At 48.0% G+C, this 15,011-nt stretch overlaps 2 protein-coding genes across 2 annotated transcripts; one reads left to right on the forward strand and one right to left on the reverse strand.

Annotated features, from left to right (window-relative positions):
- The first annotated feature begins 52 nt into the window (after positions 1 to 52).
- On the forward strand, positions 53 to 1,003 carry LOC115395761 (olfactory receptor 5F1-like). The gene has a single exon (XM_030101406.1). The coding sequence runs from the start codon at positions 53 to 55 to the stop codon at positions 1,001 to 1,003; it is 951 nt and encodes a 316-aa protein (XP_029957266.1).
- Positions 1,004 to 5,400: 4,397 nt separating this feature from the next.
- Positions 5,401 to 9,105, reverse strand: LOC115395763 (olfactory receptor 6N1-like). The gene is made up of 4 exons (XM_030101408.1): positions 9,072 to 9,105; positions 7,674 to 7,861; positions 6,927 to 7,589; positions 5,401 to 5,565 (listed from the first exon to the last, which is right to left on the reverse strand). Exons 1-4 carry the CDS (start codon positions 9,103 to 9,105, stop codon positions 5,401 to 5,403), a joined length of 1,050 nt encoding a protein of 349 aa, XP_029957268.1.
- Between the last annotated feature and the right edge of the window lie 5,906 nt (positions 9,106 to 15,011).

Below are 15,011 nucleotides of genomic sequence, written 5' to 3' on the forward strand. Positions count from 1 at the left end.
ATGGACTGATGGAGCTGTCTGTCTTGACCTGACTGAGTTTCCTCCCTTCAGGATGATGAAGAACCAAACCTTGGACCTGGATCTGCTGCAGCTGGAGGGGTTAAAGGTCACCCCCGAGACCTCCGTCCCCGCCTTCGTCTTCCTCCTCCTCATCTACATCTTCATCGTCGTGGCCAACGTGGGCTTGGTGGCGCTGATCTCCATGGAGTCGAGCCTCCATCAGCCCATGTACCTGCTCTTCTGCAACATGAGCGTCAACGACGTGTTCGGCGCCTCCACCGTCATCCCCCGCCTGCTCAGCGACATCTTCGTCTCCGACCGCTACATCACCTACACCGACTGCGTGGTGCAGACGTTCTGCTCTCACTTCCATGCCGCCACCTCCCACACCGTGCTTATGATCATGGCCTACGACCGCTACGTGGCCGTCTGCAGCCCGCTGCATTATGCCGCCATCATGACGGGCAGGATGGTGGTGAAGCTGTCCACGGCCGCCTGGAGCACCGCCTTCGTAGTGATCTTGGTCCTGGTGTTGCTGGACGTGCGGCTGTCGCGCTGCCGGCGGGTCATCCGCAACCCGTTCTGCGACAACGCCTCGCTCTTCAAGCTCTCCTGCGAAAATGTGGTGATCAATCAAGTGTACGGGATCTTCACCGCCATCGGGATGCTGACGGTGTCGGTGTCGACCATCATGCTCACCTACCTGCGCATCGCCATCGTCTGTCTGAGCGGCAAGAGCAACGCGGTGAACGGCCGCGCACTGCAGACGTGCGCCACGCACCTCGCCCTCTACGTCGTCCTGCTGCTGTCCGGCTGCACCATCGTCGCCCTCCACCGCTTCCCGTACCTGTCGGACCAGCGCAAGCTGGCGTCCATCATGCTCCACGTAGTTCCTCCGGCTCTGAACGCTGTCATCTACGGCCTGCAGATCAAAGCCGTCCGGCAGAAGATCTTCATCCTCTTCACCAGGAACAAAATGACAGTGTTTCAGGTCAAAAGGTGACGACAACGCCTGCTCAGGCCGTGAGCAGTTTAGAGAGCTCAGCGAATCCATGGAGGCTCGTTTCTGCCCTTTCGCTCTGTACTCCCCGTACAGAAGCTCCTGAAGAGCAATTAGGTGAAAACTCAAGGTGTTTACTGTCCTGACAGACCGCTGTTACCTACATGACTGCTTCTCATTCTGTCCCTTGCTCAGTAGCTACATTTGCCTTCATTGTTCTAAAGAAGAAAGCAAGTCTTTTCCTTGGTGTCATTCCAGTATGTAGATTCAGAAGGGTGTCATCTGGTGAACTGCTGCTATTTAATATATGAATCCACTGACATTTACACCATTTTAAGTGCACACATTGGTTTATGTGTGTATTTAGAACACAAATGATCCTTTACTACACCGTCTGGAATCATCTGGACTTCTGTGAAAGGGTCTAAGAATTCATCCGTGTCTCATATTAATGTTACTGAATGTGTTTGAAATCCATCAGGAGCCGTCGACAAATAAAATAATCCCCATGTTTTCAGATCATTTGGTGTTTTTAAAACATGGATGAGAAGATGATTTGTACTAGTAAAGCAGGTCTGGTAACCTGTGAGAGTATCAACTGGACAAATAGTGGTTGACTCTCATCCTGAAGATTGCAGATTCGATTCTCCATATGTGAGTGAGTGTGTGTGAATGGTTGAATGTGATTAACAGTCTGAAGCACTTTGGGCAGTGCTCAAGCATTGGAAAAATGCTAACAAAATAAATAAAAGTGTACCACCTCCTCTGAACCTTGTGACATTTCAATCATTATTAATAAAAGTAGGAAGGATATACTTTGAAGGTCTTTCATTAAGATTAGTTAACTGTTAATTAACATTCATGGTAACTGATCCACTGTGTCTCCTTCACATAGTGCCCTCTGTCTGGAGTTGTCAGCTTCTCCTGTTCAGCTGAGGCCTTGACATGAGGCCGTCCTTCCTCTGGGCTTTGTAGTCTTCAATGGTTGCCATGAGGGATTGCAATTTCTGCTGTGGCCACAATGTGGAGATATTTCTCCCCTCATCAGACTGATGGAGGTTGCAGTTCTTTCCCAGAACAGGGTGCCTAAATACAGAGGAACTGGTTATTATTAATAGATGGCTCTTTAGTGCTTTTTCATAATGTAACAAAATAAGAATAATGTTCCAAAATAGGGGAAATTACAATTTGCTCACTTGCTGGTAAAAGAGAGGAGGGACATTGAAAAGGACTGAAACACAGAAAAACACAAAAAATATGTGAGGAAAATGAAAGAAGAAAAAAAATGTTTATTAGGGAGGCAGTACAAAGGACCCTGGGTGTGTTTTACAGGGAGGATGCAACAACAAGGATATGTTTCCATTATCTCACTGACCTAATTCACACACTCTGAGAGCATACACTCATTCCAAACACCTGACGCATACATACAGCCTTGTTACACCCCGATCATACTTCCATTTTCTACACCTTCCCCTGAGTTCGAACTTCTGAGACTGAGTGTAGAAAACAAACCTTACGACTGTGAAACAAACATGAGGTTTTCTGGGTCCCTGCACGCGATGGGTGACGGGTGTGCCAGGAGTGCGGCCTGTGCTAACACGGACTTAGCGGCCTCGAACGCCGGGGACCAGTTGACAGCCTGGTTCGGGGTGGTCCCTTTAAGAGCCTCATAGAGGTGGGTCGCACGCGGGATGAAACGGTGGCAAAACGTTACCATGCCTATGAACTCCCTGAGTGAGCGAGCCGAGTGAGAGCGCTGAAAGCCGCAACAGACTCAACTTTAGATGAGAGGGGAGATGCCCCGTCTGCAGTGATACAATGGCCGAGAAAATCAATTTCAGGCCGGCCGAAAACGCACTTAGTAGGATTAACGATCAACCTGTGCTCACTGAGCCTCTGAAAAAGCGCTTGCAAATGGGAAATATGCTCTGTATCGGAGGCGCTGGCAACGAGAATGTCATCGAGGTAAACGAAAATGAATGGCATGTCACGGAGAACCGAGTCCATCAGACGTTGGAACGACTGAGCTGCATTTTTTAACCCAAACGCCATGCAAAGGTACTCAAACAGTCCGAATGGGGTAATGACCGCAGTTTTGGGAACGTCTGCGGGATGGACGGGCACTTGATAATAACCGTGCACAAGACTTTGGAGAAAACTCGCTTAACAGCAAGATGCGCAGAGAAATCCTGAATGCGCGGCACTGGGTAGCGATTGGGCTGCGTTCTGTTGTTGAGGCGGTGGTAGTCACTGCATGGCCGCCACCCCCCATCAGGAACGATGTGACGGAGTGCCGCCCACAGACTGTCAGAACGGCGAATAATCCCCAGCTTCTCCATGTGCGCAAACCTGGCGAGTTTGTCCAGGTTGAGGCGGCGAGCTTTGGCGCAGGTGGGGGGGCCCTCGGTGATGATGTGATGCTCCACGCGTGCTTCACCACGGGGGGCGGAGAAGGTGGAGGAAGTCAGCTCCGGGAAATAGCGCAGGAGGCGGAGATATTTGTCATCCTCCAACAACGAAGCAGCCAGTCCGTCGTGCGAGGTGTTTGCCCGTGAACAAGGAAGGGATGAAAAGGTCAAGGTGTCCAGCAAACAGCAGTTCTTAACATCCACGAGTAGGCCGTGTGCACAAAGAAAGTCCGCTCCAAGCAGGGGAAGGGTGACATCAGCGGTCACGTACTGAGCAGAATTACTATTGCAAAAACACATCATCAGTAGGGTAAAACTAACCTGTCTCACAACGGTCTAATCCCAGCTCACGTTCCCTATTAGTGGGTGAACAATTCAACGCTTGGTGAATTCTGCTTCACAATGATATGAAGAGCCGACATCGAAGGATCAAAAAGCGACATCGCTATGAATGCTTGGCCGCCACAAGCCATTTATCCCTATGGCAACTTTTCTGACACCTCCTGCTTAAAACCCAAAAAGTCAGAAGGACCATGAGGCCCCGCTTTCACGGTCTGTACTCATTCTGAAAATCGGAATCAAGTGAGCTTTTGCTCTTCTGCTCTACGGGAGGTTTCTGTCCTCCCTGAGCTCACCTTAGGACACCTGCGTTACCGTTTGACAGGGTCGGCAAGGTTGAACGCCATGGCTGGAGCCTCGTGGGAGGGGTGGTGTGCGAGGAAAAAATGGTCTGCCTCCGCAGCCAGCAGGCATGTGTCGGCGATCGTGGTGTTGGCCAGGGCGGTCTGCACGGCGGGTGGTAACTGGCGGAGAAAAAGCTCCTTCAAGAGGAAGTTTGGACGCTCCTCCGCTAGCAGGTTTAGCATCTCCTCCATGTGCTGCGACGGATTTCGGTCGCCAAGCCCTGTAGGTCCATCAGCCGGCGTACCCTCTCCTTCTCGGACATCTCAAAAGTCTTTAAGAGGTGGGCTTTGAGCTCGGTGTATTTGCCGTGCACAGCAGGGTTGGAGACGAAACCCACCAGCGGGGCCGATGTAGCGCTGCCCAGGGAGGCGACCACGTGGTAATACTTCCGCGTGTCATCGAGCACACCGCGGCAGGCAAAGTGTGCCTCGCGTGGGTGAACCATGCCTTGGTGTTGTTTTCTCAAAAAAGCATCATTGTTAGCATCTATTGTCGGAGCAGCCTCAGAAACTTCAGCGAGGCGACGTGCGTCAGGGTCACCATTGTGGTGCCGAAGACAGGGAGTCGGAGGCGGAGTGATCTGCTCAAACATGAACTCTTTATTCCACACACAACCAAAAAAAGAACAGCTGGTGCGGCGCCACATATGCGCTAACAAACCCCGCCCCTCAGTCTGTATGGGGAATTCTGTCCACGTGATCCCCACAATGCATTTGTAAAAACATGTTGGCACATCGTTTTGGAGTTTCAATTTGTGAATCAAGTCAAAAATTTGCACAAAAAAATGCAACCTTTTCAATGTGTGGAAAATTATGTTCATGGCTGTAAAAAAGATTTGTACAAAAAAAAAATATATATTTTACAAACATCCTGTTTTTCGATATGAAGCATTAAAACTATGTGCAAGTCTCTGAAAAAGTTGCGGTTGGGAGTTTTGACACATCTGTCAGACTGGAAAGTGACAAATTGAACTGTCCAATCAGGGAGCAGACGGCTCTCTGCCCTCCCGGCCCGCCGCAGACTCTTCAGACGGGAGTAGAGCGTCTTATCTCTTATCTCTTAAATATTAGCTATTAGCTATGGTTGCATGCTTTAAACATAACTCCAAATAAGTAACAGAGCATCTGAAATCTGTGATATGGCTAACTGGTTAGCCTGTTAGCCTGTTAGCTACAGTAAGTAAACTTGTTTTACCATGACTCTCTTGTGAATGACAGAAGAGTCAAATTTACAAACAAAGAAATCTAATGTCGGTCTCCTTGAACAGAAGTGGACACCATGAGGTTGGTTTGCATGACGAAGCGTTCAGGACACAGTGTTGACGCCTTTCATGGGCAGCACGGTTGTGGGCCCAAGCTTCCTCAGCATCCGTCCAATGGACTCTCGAAGCTCGTTGTTCCTCAGGCTGTAGATGAGCGGGTTGAGGAACGGCGTCAGAGCCGAGTACAGCACCGACACAATGATGCGCACCTGAAACACAACAATCCAAACAGACAAGTCAAAGCATGACAAAGCAAAGGAAAGTAGACCTTTTATGTATGTAAACGTAAACTGGACATTAGCCTAATAGACAGGGAGTAGTATCCACAGAAGCTGTACACCGTACTTTCCTCCAGTTGCTAAAGGTTAAACGTTCTAGATTTTGAATCAATGAACTGACAATCATCTTGTAAGTAATTGGCAAAGTCGATCAACAAGCTCACTTGTGTGGCAGTGTGTTCACTAATAGGCCATATCCGTCATGAAAAACCTTCCCTACCGAGGTTCAAGCTGGAGCCAGATCACACCTGACTGGGTAGACTGATTGAGAGTGACTGAATCTTTAAATGTATGTCGCACACTGTTTAGCAGTGATCATTTCATCCATTAATCAATCACAATCAAACAGTCAGGACTGACAACTTGCCAATCAGTCAGCCCTTCCCCTTGTTTAGCGCGTTCACGTGGAGGGGTAGGAGTATCCCAGTTGTCATTATGACGTAGGGGTAGGGCCAAGAAGGAGGGCCAGTCACCCCTCCAAAAGGAGATTCTCAAGAGGCACACTTCAAACGGAGGGGTATCGGCCGATGGTGATCCGCGCCTGTTCTGTCAGCATAGACCATGACTGGCGGGCGGGGTTAATTCACTTCCGCATTGGCGGGGGCGCTCGTTTTCACACCTGCGCATTCCAGGTGCATTCCAAACACAACAGATAGACGATTATTTTCAATAAACTGGTTTCTTCAACACTGCCCACCTGGAATGCGCGGGTGGGAAACGAGTGCCACCGCCAATGCGAAAGTGAACTGACCCCGCCCGCCAGTGACGGTCCAGGCGACCAAAACAAGCGCCCCTCGCCACCGCCGCCACTAGATGACAGATTTCTCAGAAAGCCTTCCAAGATCGGCAAGATGGCAACGTCCGCAACGAAAGAAGTTCATAAATGTCAGTATTTTGTCAATTAATAAAGTTCTAAAATGTAAGAAAAACATTCTTCTTCGGCAAACAATTGTCACATCTGCTACGTCATTGGCAGCGGTGACTACTGATGACGTATGCGTCTGTCGGAGGGGTGTCCCAATTCGGAGGGGTTTACTTTCTGCCCAACCCCTTAGCACTCCGTTTCATAGGGGTAGGGCTAAGGGGTAGGGCCAAGGGGGAGGACTAGAAAGAGAAATGGGATTGGGCCTAAATGTTGCATCATGTCGTCACCATAGCAGAATTAGTTTTCATCAAGTTGTTCTTTAACAGTCCAGCTCAAAGTTAGACTTGGGCCACATTCCCTCAAATCTATGGCAGATCAGTGGTTCAAGTGACACTGGAAACTGGGCGAATGTAATAAGAAGTGGTACCTCTGGTCGAAAGCTTGCCACCTGGTAAGAGATGTAAACACAGGCAGCGGCACTGTAAGAGATGGTCACCACGGTCAAGTGGGCGGCACACGTCTTGAATGCCTTTAGCCGCTCGCCAACGCCCATCCTGAAGATGGACAGGCCAATCAGGATGTAGGACGTGAGGATGAGGACTCCTGTGGTGAGCATGGCCACCACGCCAAACGTAAGGGACACGATGTTGTCTGTCAGAGTGTCTCCACACACCAGTCGTCTCACAGACGCAGGGTCGCACCAACCATGCTTCACCACATTTGCGCCACAGTAGTACCGGCGGCTGCCCAAGCAGATGGCCGGAAGAGTGCATGCTGTGCCGAATGCCCAAGCTCCGACAACCAGGAGCAGGCGCACGGGCAGGGTCATGATAGATGAGTAGTGCAGGGGGCTGCAGATGGCCACATAGCGGTCGTACGCCATGACAGTGAGGGTAGCCCGACCGGTGACAGAAAGCATGATGAAGACGAACATCTGGAGGAAGCAACCCTGTACAGAGATGGTGGACACGCCGGTCACCAGGCCGGAGAGCATGTTGGGAACGGTGGTTGTGGTGTAGGCCATGTCTACCAAGGACAGGTTGCAGAGGAAGAAGAACATAGGCGAGCTGAGTTTTGGGTCTGACAGCACCTGCATGGGCAAACATGAAGAGAGAAACCTCATGAACAAGAGTTATTTTCAGAGGAAGAGGAGGCTGTCGACTCAGCTACTTACCACAAAGATAATCATGCTGTTTCCACCCAGGATGACGATGTATCCAAGTAACAGGATGACAAAGATCAACATCTTGAACTCGCCAAGGTTGGAAAGACCCTCAATGATGAAGAATGTAACGCCGCTGGTCTCCACAGTGGCGTTCCCGGAGACTGACCTGTGATTGGCTGACAGGTGATGGTACACATCTGGAAGAAAAATATGTCAGTGTAAAGAGCATCTCTCAGACTGTCAGACACATCCACTGCATCATCGAACACACAACCTCATAATGGGTCAGAGAGGGGAATTCGATTAGAAATCATCAAATGGAAGTGTCTTTGATAAGTGTGTTATTGGAAGGACACAACAGGAGGACCATCATCTTGTTTGTTCACTTCCAATTGTAACATTTCATTTGGAGGTAATCATAGTCATTTGTGTTAGTTTATTTCTTACTCTGTTTAATGTTTAAAGATGAAGGTTCCGGGTTTTCATTTTTTTGTCAGTATTGAATTGAGAGGCGCACCGGGGTTGGAGCCAGGAGAGAGAAAGAGCAGGGAGGTGCAGAGTTTTGAGGGAAGAATTAAAGCGCTGAAACCTGTCCTGCTGTATTGGTATCAATTTATTTAGCACGGAAGACAGCAAAATAACCGACGGACAGAAGACATTGTAACCCGCTTAACCCACTGCCCTGGAGATGGAGAAGACGGCAATTTTTAAGGTTTACACAATCTCCACCAGATAATGTGCTAGAAATGTATTTCCATGGACTTGATATATTTTATTACTGTAATAATACAGATCTGAACCAAGTTTAATTTAACTACATTTATGACATTTTCATGAAGAAAAATAAGTCATGAAATTAAAAGACTTCATGTTTTTCCCATTTCTAACCTGTTGCTGTGTGATTCTGTGATTTAGTTCCATCGTCTTCACAAACCACCATAACTGAATCTGACACACATCTTGCTGAATAACCATGTCTCCAGTCTTCATGTTCAGCACATAAGATGCATCAGGAGAAAATGTGTCAAAACCAGCTGTCACTTCAAGCTAAATATTAACAAATACAGCCGTATATGTGTCAGTTGGATACATAAAGCAATTAAAATGTCTTCGAAATTAATACAAACTAACAACAATAATAAATACGACAAAATTAAACTGAATTTAACCAATACCATGAAGGAGCATTAACATATGTTTGTGAAGACAATTGATAAAAGTTTCAATAAACATATTAGCCACAAACAGGGAGAAAGATTAAAAAAACAGAGTACATTATTCATGTCAAAAGAATTGTGACTAAAACTGCTAAACATGGTAACACAATGTGAAGTTACCACCAATGGCATGGAACTTCTTTTAGATCACCAGAGGTGTAAATGAGAAGAGAGAAAAAAAGCCACATACCTTCAGGACTTCCATCAAAGGCCAGCAGCTCCATCTGTCCTCAGCACAGAACCCAAGCAGACAGTCAACGTCCTCCACCTCTGCAAAATTCCTGAAAGCACTGAATCACCTGAATCTGATCCAGTTATCTTTTACATTAGCTCTTTTTTTTTAATAAGGTCATTGGGTATCTTTAATTAGCCATATCATCACCACACTTGGATAAAAAAAAACATAAATTAGAGAAGAAAAACCCCACAGAGACTTGTTTTTAGTTTCCTTTGTGGCTTTAAACTCAGAACCACAATTATCTTTGTTTACAAAGACACTTCCAATGTCTCATTAATGACTCATTATCAAAGTTTTGTCTTTAATGACTTGTTTATTAGTAATGACTGATGCTAACATGTTTGTAACTCAGTCTGCAGAGACTCAGCCTCCAGAGATATAAACCGTTGTCATTAAAGTTGTTTTAAATGTGCAATCTCTTGTTTTTTATGATAACTCAATAGATACACAGCAGCAAAAACAAACCCAGAAAATATAAAATTCAATATGAAATTTTCCTTCATAACTGAACTGCCTGTGCCATTGATTGTTTCCCTAACACATTCAGTCAAGGCAGGGATGATTGAGAACTTCCTCAACAAACATGACGGCCCCATGTCCCACCCTCCACTGGAGATCAGCAGATCACCATTTCATACATACATGTGCAGGGACTTCCAGCTGTCTCTGGGAGATGACCCAGACATCATCGTCCTCACCTCAACTCCTGAACGCCAGCCAGACATGATTTCGGTTCATGACTTTAGCAGTAGAAAAGGTCTTCTTCTTTCTGTTGGACAAATCTGGCAGTAAAAAAGAAGCCTCTTTTCCAACTCTTCCTTTCCAACTGCAGCATTGACGGACAGCTGTGGAAAACTGTACAGTCTGTGGCTGTTTGGTCTCTTTGGGGTTCTTTTTCCAGAGAGAAAAGGATCATTCCCATCACCTCATTCAGCAGCTTCTCAATCAGACCCAGTGATCTGAGGTTCAGTCTGAGTGCAGTCTTCCACTCTCCCGTCATGTTAAGGCCCTGTCAACTGTGACGAAGCGGTATATTGAGAGCTTCGCCTCAATGAGCGCTCCTCCGGCCGGTGTCCCGGTAAGCTGGCCTCCGCCCTACAGGGCTCTGCTCCACCTGCTGACCCTCTGTTGAGCGATCTGCAGTCATCTCCCTCCTCCAGTGTTTGCTCTCTTGGGTTTTTTTATTAAAAAGTTTTTCTCAACTGCCGTCAAGATCTTCTGCTTGTGTATGACTTCCCTAATTCCTGCTTCTCTTCACTGCACACTTCATCATGCCACTACGTAAGAGGGAACGCATGAACAGGTTGAAAAATCCACCTGTACAAACCTCTCAGCTGTCAACTGCTGTTGATATGAGGCACAAGCGGATTATCAATCAGGGTAGACACAACCTCGTACAGTCAGATCTGAAATATAATCTGCTCCAAGTGAAACTGATCCAGTCAGGTTTTTATATGCCACTTTTACAATCCGCTTCAACTTAAAATCCCGTTACAAGGAGGATTTTTTGGCCCATGCAAACGTGCCTTGACAAAGATTTGTCCAGTTCAGCAAGAACTTCCAGGATCTTCCAGGATCTCAGCCATGCTGTCTGAGTCACATATCTGGAAAGGAGTTTTTCCTCTCTTGTCGTCTCTGTGTTTCGTCTGTGTTTACGGTTATTTCGGTTAGTAAAACAGGAAATGTCTTATTTTTTGTTTTACTCTAACTCCATGTGTCTGAGTGCAACAAGAGAAAAAGAAATATGTAACATATCAAAATCTTTTAAGCCACTCATCATGTTTTGTTTTGTTTTTTTTTTTTTTTGGAGAAATGTTTTGCTGTACTTTTGTTTTTTGTTACACCTTGGACAGGTCACCAGTCCCTCACAGGACAAACACACTGAGACAGGCAGCCACACACACTCACATTCACACCGATAGGCTGAGCAGTAAATCTCATGTACATGTTTTAGGGCTGTTGGAGGAAACTGGAACACATGGACAACGTGCCACCAGGTACACCGGGTGAAGTGTGATGTTTTTACAGATTTTATCGACTGTGTGTGGTGATCATTTTTCATATGATGTGTGTATTAAAGCATTAAATAAACCAACAATCACACAGAGATGGGGACAAGAAACAGCTTCTTTTGAATGAGTTTTTTTTCACAGTGATTTTACATGATAATATCTGCACTTAAAGGAATACTCCAAAGATTATGGACCCACGCCCTATCCTGATCATTTACAGAGTGAGATAAGCTCATAAATACCTTTTTTGTGTCTGTTTGCCCAGTGCCTGGCTCCCAGCTGTTAGCATCGTAGTTAGCTTAGCTCAACTACGGCAGGTGAAGAGGAGACAGAGCCAGACTGAGAAAGTGGACAAAATACTCCTTCCAGTGGTCCAGGGGATGGCGTATTAGGACGTGAAGTAAATCCGAATGGTTATAAAGCATTTTAAAAGATGTGTTTTCTTTTCAATCCCTTAAAATAATGTTTTGATCCACACAGACCTGCACATGCACAGTGCTCTGCAGAAGGATATACTGGAGCGCAGCAGTAGAAGCATAGACTCAGCCGCTGTGCGCCTTGAGCTAAGCTAACTACGATGCTAACAGCTGTTAGCCAGGCACTGGACGAACGGACACAAAAAAGGAATTTATGAGCTTATCTCATTTTGTAAATGATAGGGATAGGGCGTGGGTCCAAAATCTTCGGAGTATTCTTTTAAAGACTTTGCTCCTGCTGTTATTGCACGTGTGTGTTCTCTACATATCTCACAGACGGTTAATGACGGGGAAAGTGTTTGAAAATCAGAAGGCATAGAAAAAGAGCTTTGTGGACTTCTCCAGTGTGACCATACACCTCAAATCTGGAACATGCCTTCACAAGAGGCTTATTGGCATCTGAATCTACACACTCTGACTCAGGGTGAGCTCAAAGACTCCATCATGAATTCATTCTGATTTTCATGTCATCTGTTTCACACTGATGAAGCAGAGAAGAAAGCTTTCCATGACGCCCTGCAGAGCAACGGAGGTCTGCCTCCTAGAATGCCGCGACGCCTGGCCAGGCCCACTCAGCTGCCTGCCAGTCCTCTTCCTCCTGGGGCTCTGACCAGCCGAGATGGTTCCACGCTTCCGAGTCGCAGAGTGCCCTGTCTGCTCGTCCTCCTGCTTCTGCTGTTGTGAAAAGTGTTACGATTAAAGGCCGTCAGGCCTGTTACATCTCTAAAGAGCAACAATCCCTCCTTTCTCACTGCGCTTGTGTGACGTGGAGTGGTAATGGAGTTTGTCAATTTCTCTATCTAAACAAAGCCAACAATGCCACCCCAGGAATTGCACCTGGAGAATTAACTTAAAGCACACAGGTTCGGAACTTTACTGAGAGGCGGAGACTTGTCAGTTGGTTTTAAGAAATTTTATTTACAGAAAGAAAAAAAATATTTATGACCATACTTTATTATAACAGTCTCTTTTTAAAAGGCCAAGAATCTAAAATAATGAAGCTTCTTATCACACACACACACACACACACACACACACACACACACACACACACTTACGGTGAAAAAGGGGACTAGGAGCTGGGGCTTAACCGTGACTGGGGAGGGGGAGAACCAAAGGGGGGTAGAAACCTTAAACTAAGGAAAAAAACACAAAGACTCAACACAGCAAACCAAAAAAAAGAAGTGCACCACAAACTAAACGGGACGACCACCACCAGGGGGAATCCACCACCACCACCACTTGACTCCACCACCAGCTCCTAGAAAAGAACAAAACAAATATTACAATTTATATAAAGAAAAAAAATGAATTTCAGTTTTCCCACAATGAAGGGGGGGATAAACAGTGTCCCGATTGCGCAGCCTTCCTTCGGCGAGACTGCAGCAGCATACGTCAAACCCTCCCTGTAGTTGAACGAGGCGCTGTCCTAGCGGCGGCCACACTGAGCGCAGGGAGAGGTTACGAGCAGTTCAGGCTGCGACAGGACAGGTCTGCACAGCAGCAAGCAGCAACAGCGGAGTACAAAAGCAACAAGCAACAGATAATTGGCCGCGGAGGATCGAGGCGGGGCAAAACAGCAGCACGTCACTTTTGAGCTGAAATGCAGCTCCTCAGAGAGGCTCGAGCCGAGAGCTACACCGGTTGCCAGCGATCGTGCCGCGAGAGGCATAGGTCCGCGTCTGTGTGCGTGACTGTCCGTGCTGCCGTGAGGCACCGAAGAACACGGAAGTGAAACGCCGGCAGGCGGGCAGATGCGTGACGTCAAAGGGGCAGACCAAGAAACGGCACTTTTATGGATCACCAGCTGGCGCAAGTGGCCAATGAGGGCCCAGGCCCTCAATTGAAATCCCACCTCCAACCACGTAATGCCACATCCATCCCCCCCATTTTGCATCGGCGGCCCGTCGATGCCTCCGAGCAACGAAAAGGAGCTTACGAGCCCTGACGTGATGGCGGTCGGACGACCGGCCTCGGGAGATTAAAGGGATTTTGGTGTTGACCAGCGGTTGGCCGTGTAGACCTACGCAATGATCCGCCAGAAGGAGCAGAATTGTCAGCAGGATCTTCCACCAGTGGTGGCGCTGCAGAGGAGGTACTCGGGCCACCCTCTGATGGTTCCGGCCTCACCTGAACAGGTGGTGGAGCAACAGTGACCGGCGGGGATGATGGACCCGAAGCTGTTGGCTGTGGAGCCTGCAATCTCAAAAACAAATCACCCTCGAGAGGGGGTTCATCCTCCACTACGGGAACTGCGGGCAAGATTGAGGGGCATACGACCGGAGCTGAAGCTGGTGCTTTGTCGCAAACCAGGGCCTTCAGCAGAGAATGATGCACCTTTTTAACTTTGTTCTCTTGGCCCACTGGGGCCACAGCGTACACAGTCCCATCCTCAGATGGGATTTGAACAACCACATGGGTCTCCGGACACCACAGGTCATGGGTCTTTTGACGGCCTCTGATGCCGTAATTGCGTAACAGCACAAGCTGGCCCTCCTTAAGAGGGGCTTCTCACACATGCTGATCATGGTTGGCCTTTCTGCGTGCGGCAGCTAAACGCAACTTCTCTTGCGCTCCGTCAAAGGCCATTTGAAGGCGAGCTTGGTGCTCCCGCACCCACTCATGAATGCTTCCCTCCACCGGGTCTGGCACTTGACCCAGCAGGAAGTCAATCGGAAGACGTGGTTCCTGCCCAAACATTAGGAAAAATGGCGACTCGCCTGTTGACTGGTGAGGAGTCGTATTATACGCGTAGAGCACCTGAGGCAGGCATGAACACCAGTCCCTCTTACGGGACGTGGGCAGTGCACGCAGCAAATTATGAAGCGTCCGGTTGAAACGTTCGCACTGGCCATTGCCAGCAGGATGATACGGCGTAGTGCGAGACTTCACAATCCCATACATGTTGCACAACTGCTGGATGAGTGCACTCTCAAAGTTACAGCCCTGGTCAGAATGGAGGCGTGCAGGGACGCCAAACTTTGCGAACCACTCTGTAACCAGGACCTGTGCCACGGTGGAGGCCAGCTGGTTGCGGGTTGGGACCGCCAAGGTGTACTTGCTGAAGACGTCTGTCATTACCAGAACATTCTCCAAGCCTGCTGGGGTTGGTTCCAGCAAGGTAAAGTCGACCGCCAAGATCTCGTTTGGCTTCGAAGCCAGTAAATGGCCCAGAAAAGCAGGGGCAGTGGGGTTGTTGTCCTTACTGAACTGACACCGTTCGCAAGTCCTACACCACTCGGTGACCTCACGGGTCATACTCGGCCAATAACAGCGGGAACGCAACAAAGCTGAAGTCCTCTCCACTCCTTGGTGCCCGTGTTCCTGATGGACCTGGTTTAAGACCTCCCCAACCAGAGCCCTGGGCAGGAGCACTTGACACAAGGCCCCACCACCATCAGGGC

The sequence above is a fragment of the Salarias fasciatus genome, chromosome 10 (genome assembly GCF_902148845.1).
Source record: "Salarias fasciatus chromosome 10, fSalaFa1.1, whole genome shotgun sequence".
NCBI classification, from domain to species: domain Eukaryota; kingdom Metazoa; phylum Chordata; class Actinopteri; order Blenniiformes; family Blenniidae; genus Salarias; species Salarias fasciatus.

Coding starts and splice junctions, on each gene's coding strand:
- LOC115395761 (XM_030101406.1), top strand. CDS start 53: ATGATGAAGAACCAAACCTTGGACCTGGATCTGCTGCAGCTGGAGGGG.
- LOC115395763 (XM_030101408.1), bottom strand. CDS start 9,105: ATGGAGCTGCTGGCCTTTGATGGAAGTCCTGAAG. Junction 7,862..9,071: donor CTTTGATGGAAGTCCTGAAG/GTATGTGGCTTT, acceptor TTTTTCTTCCAG/ATGTGTACCATCACCTGTCA. Junction 7,590..7,673: donor ACAGCATGATTATCTTTGTG/GTAAGTAGCTGA, acceptor TTGCCCATGCAG/GTGCTGTCAGACCCAAAACT.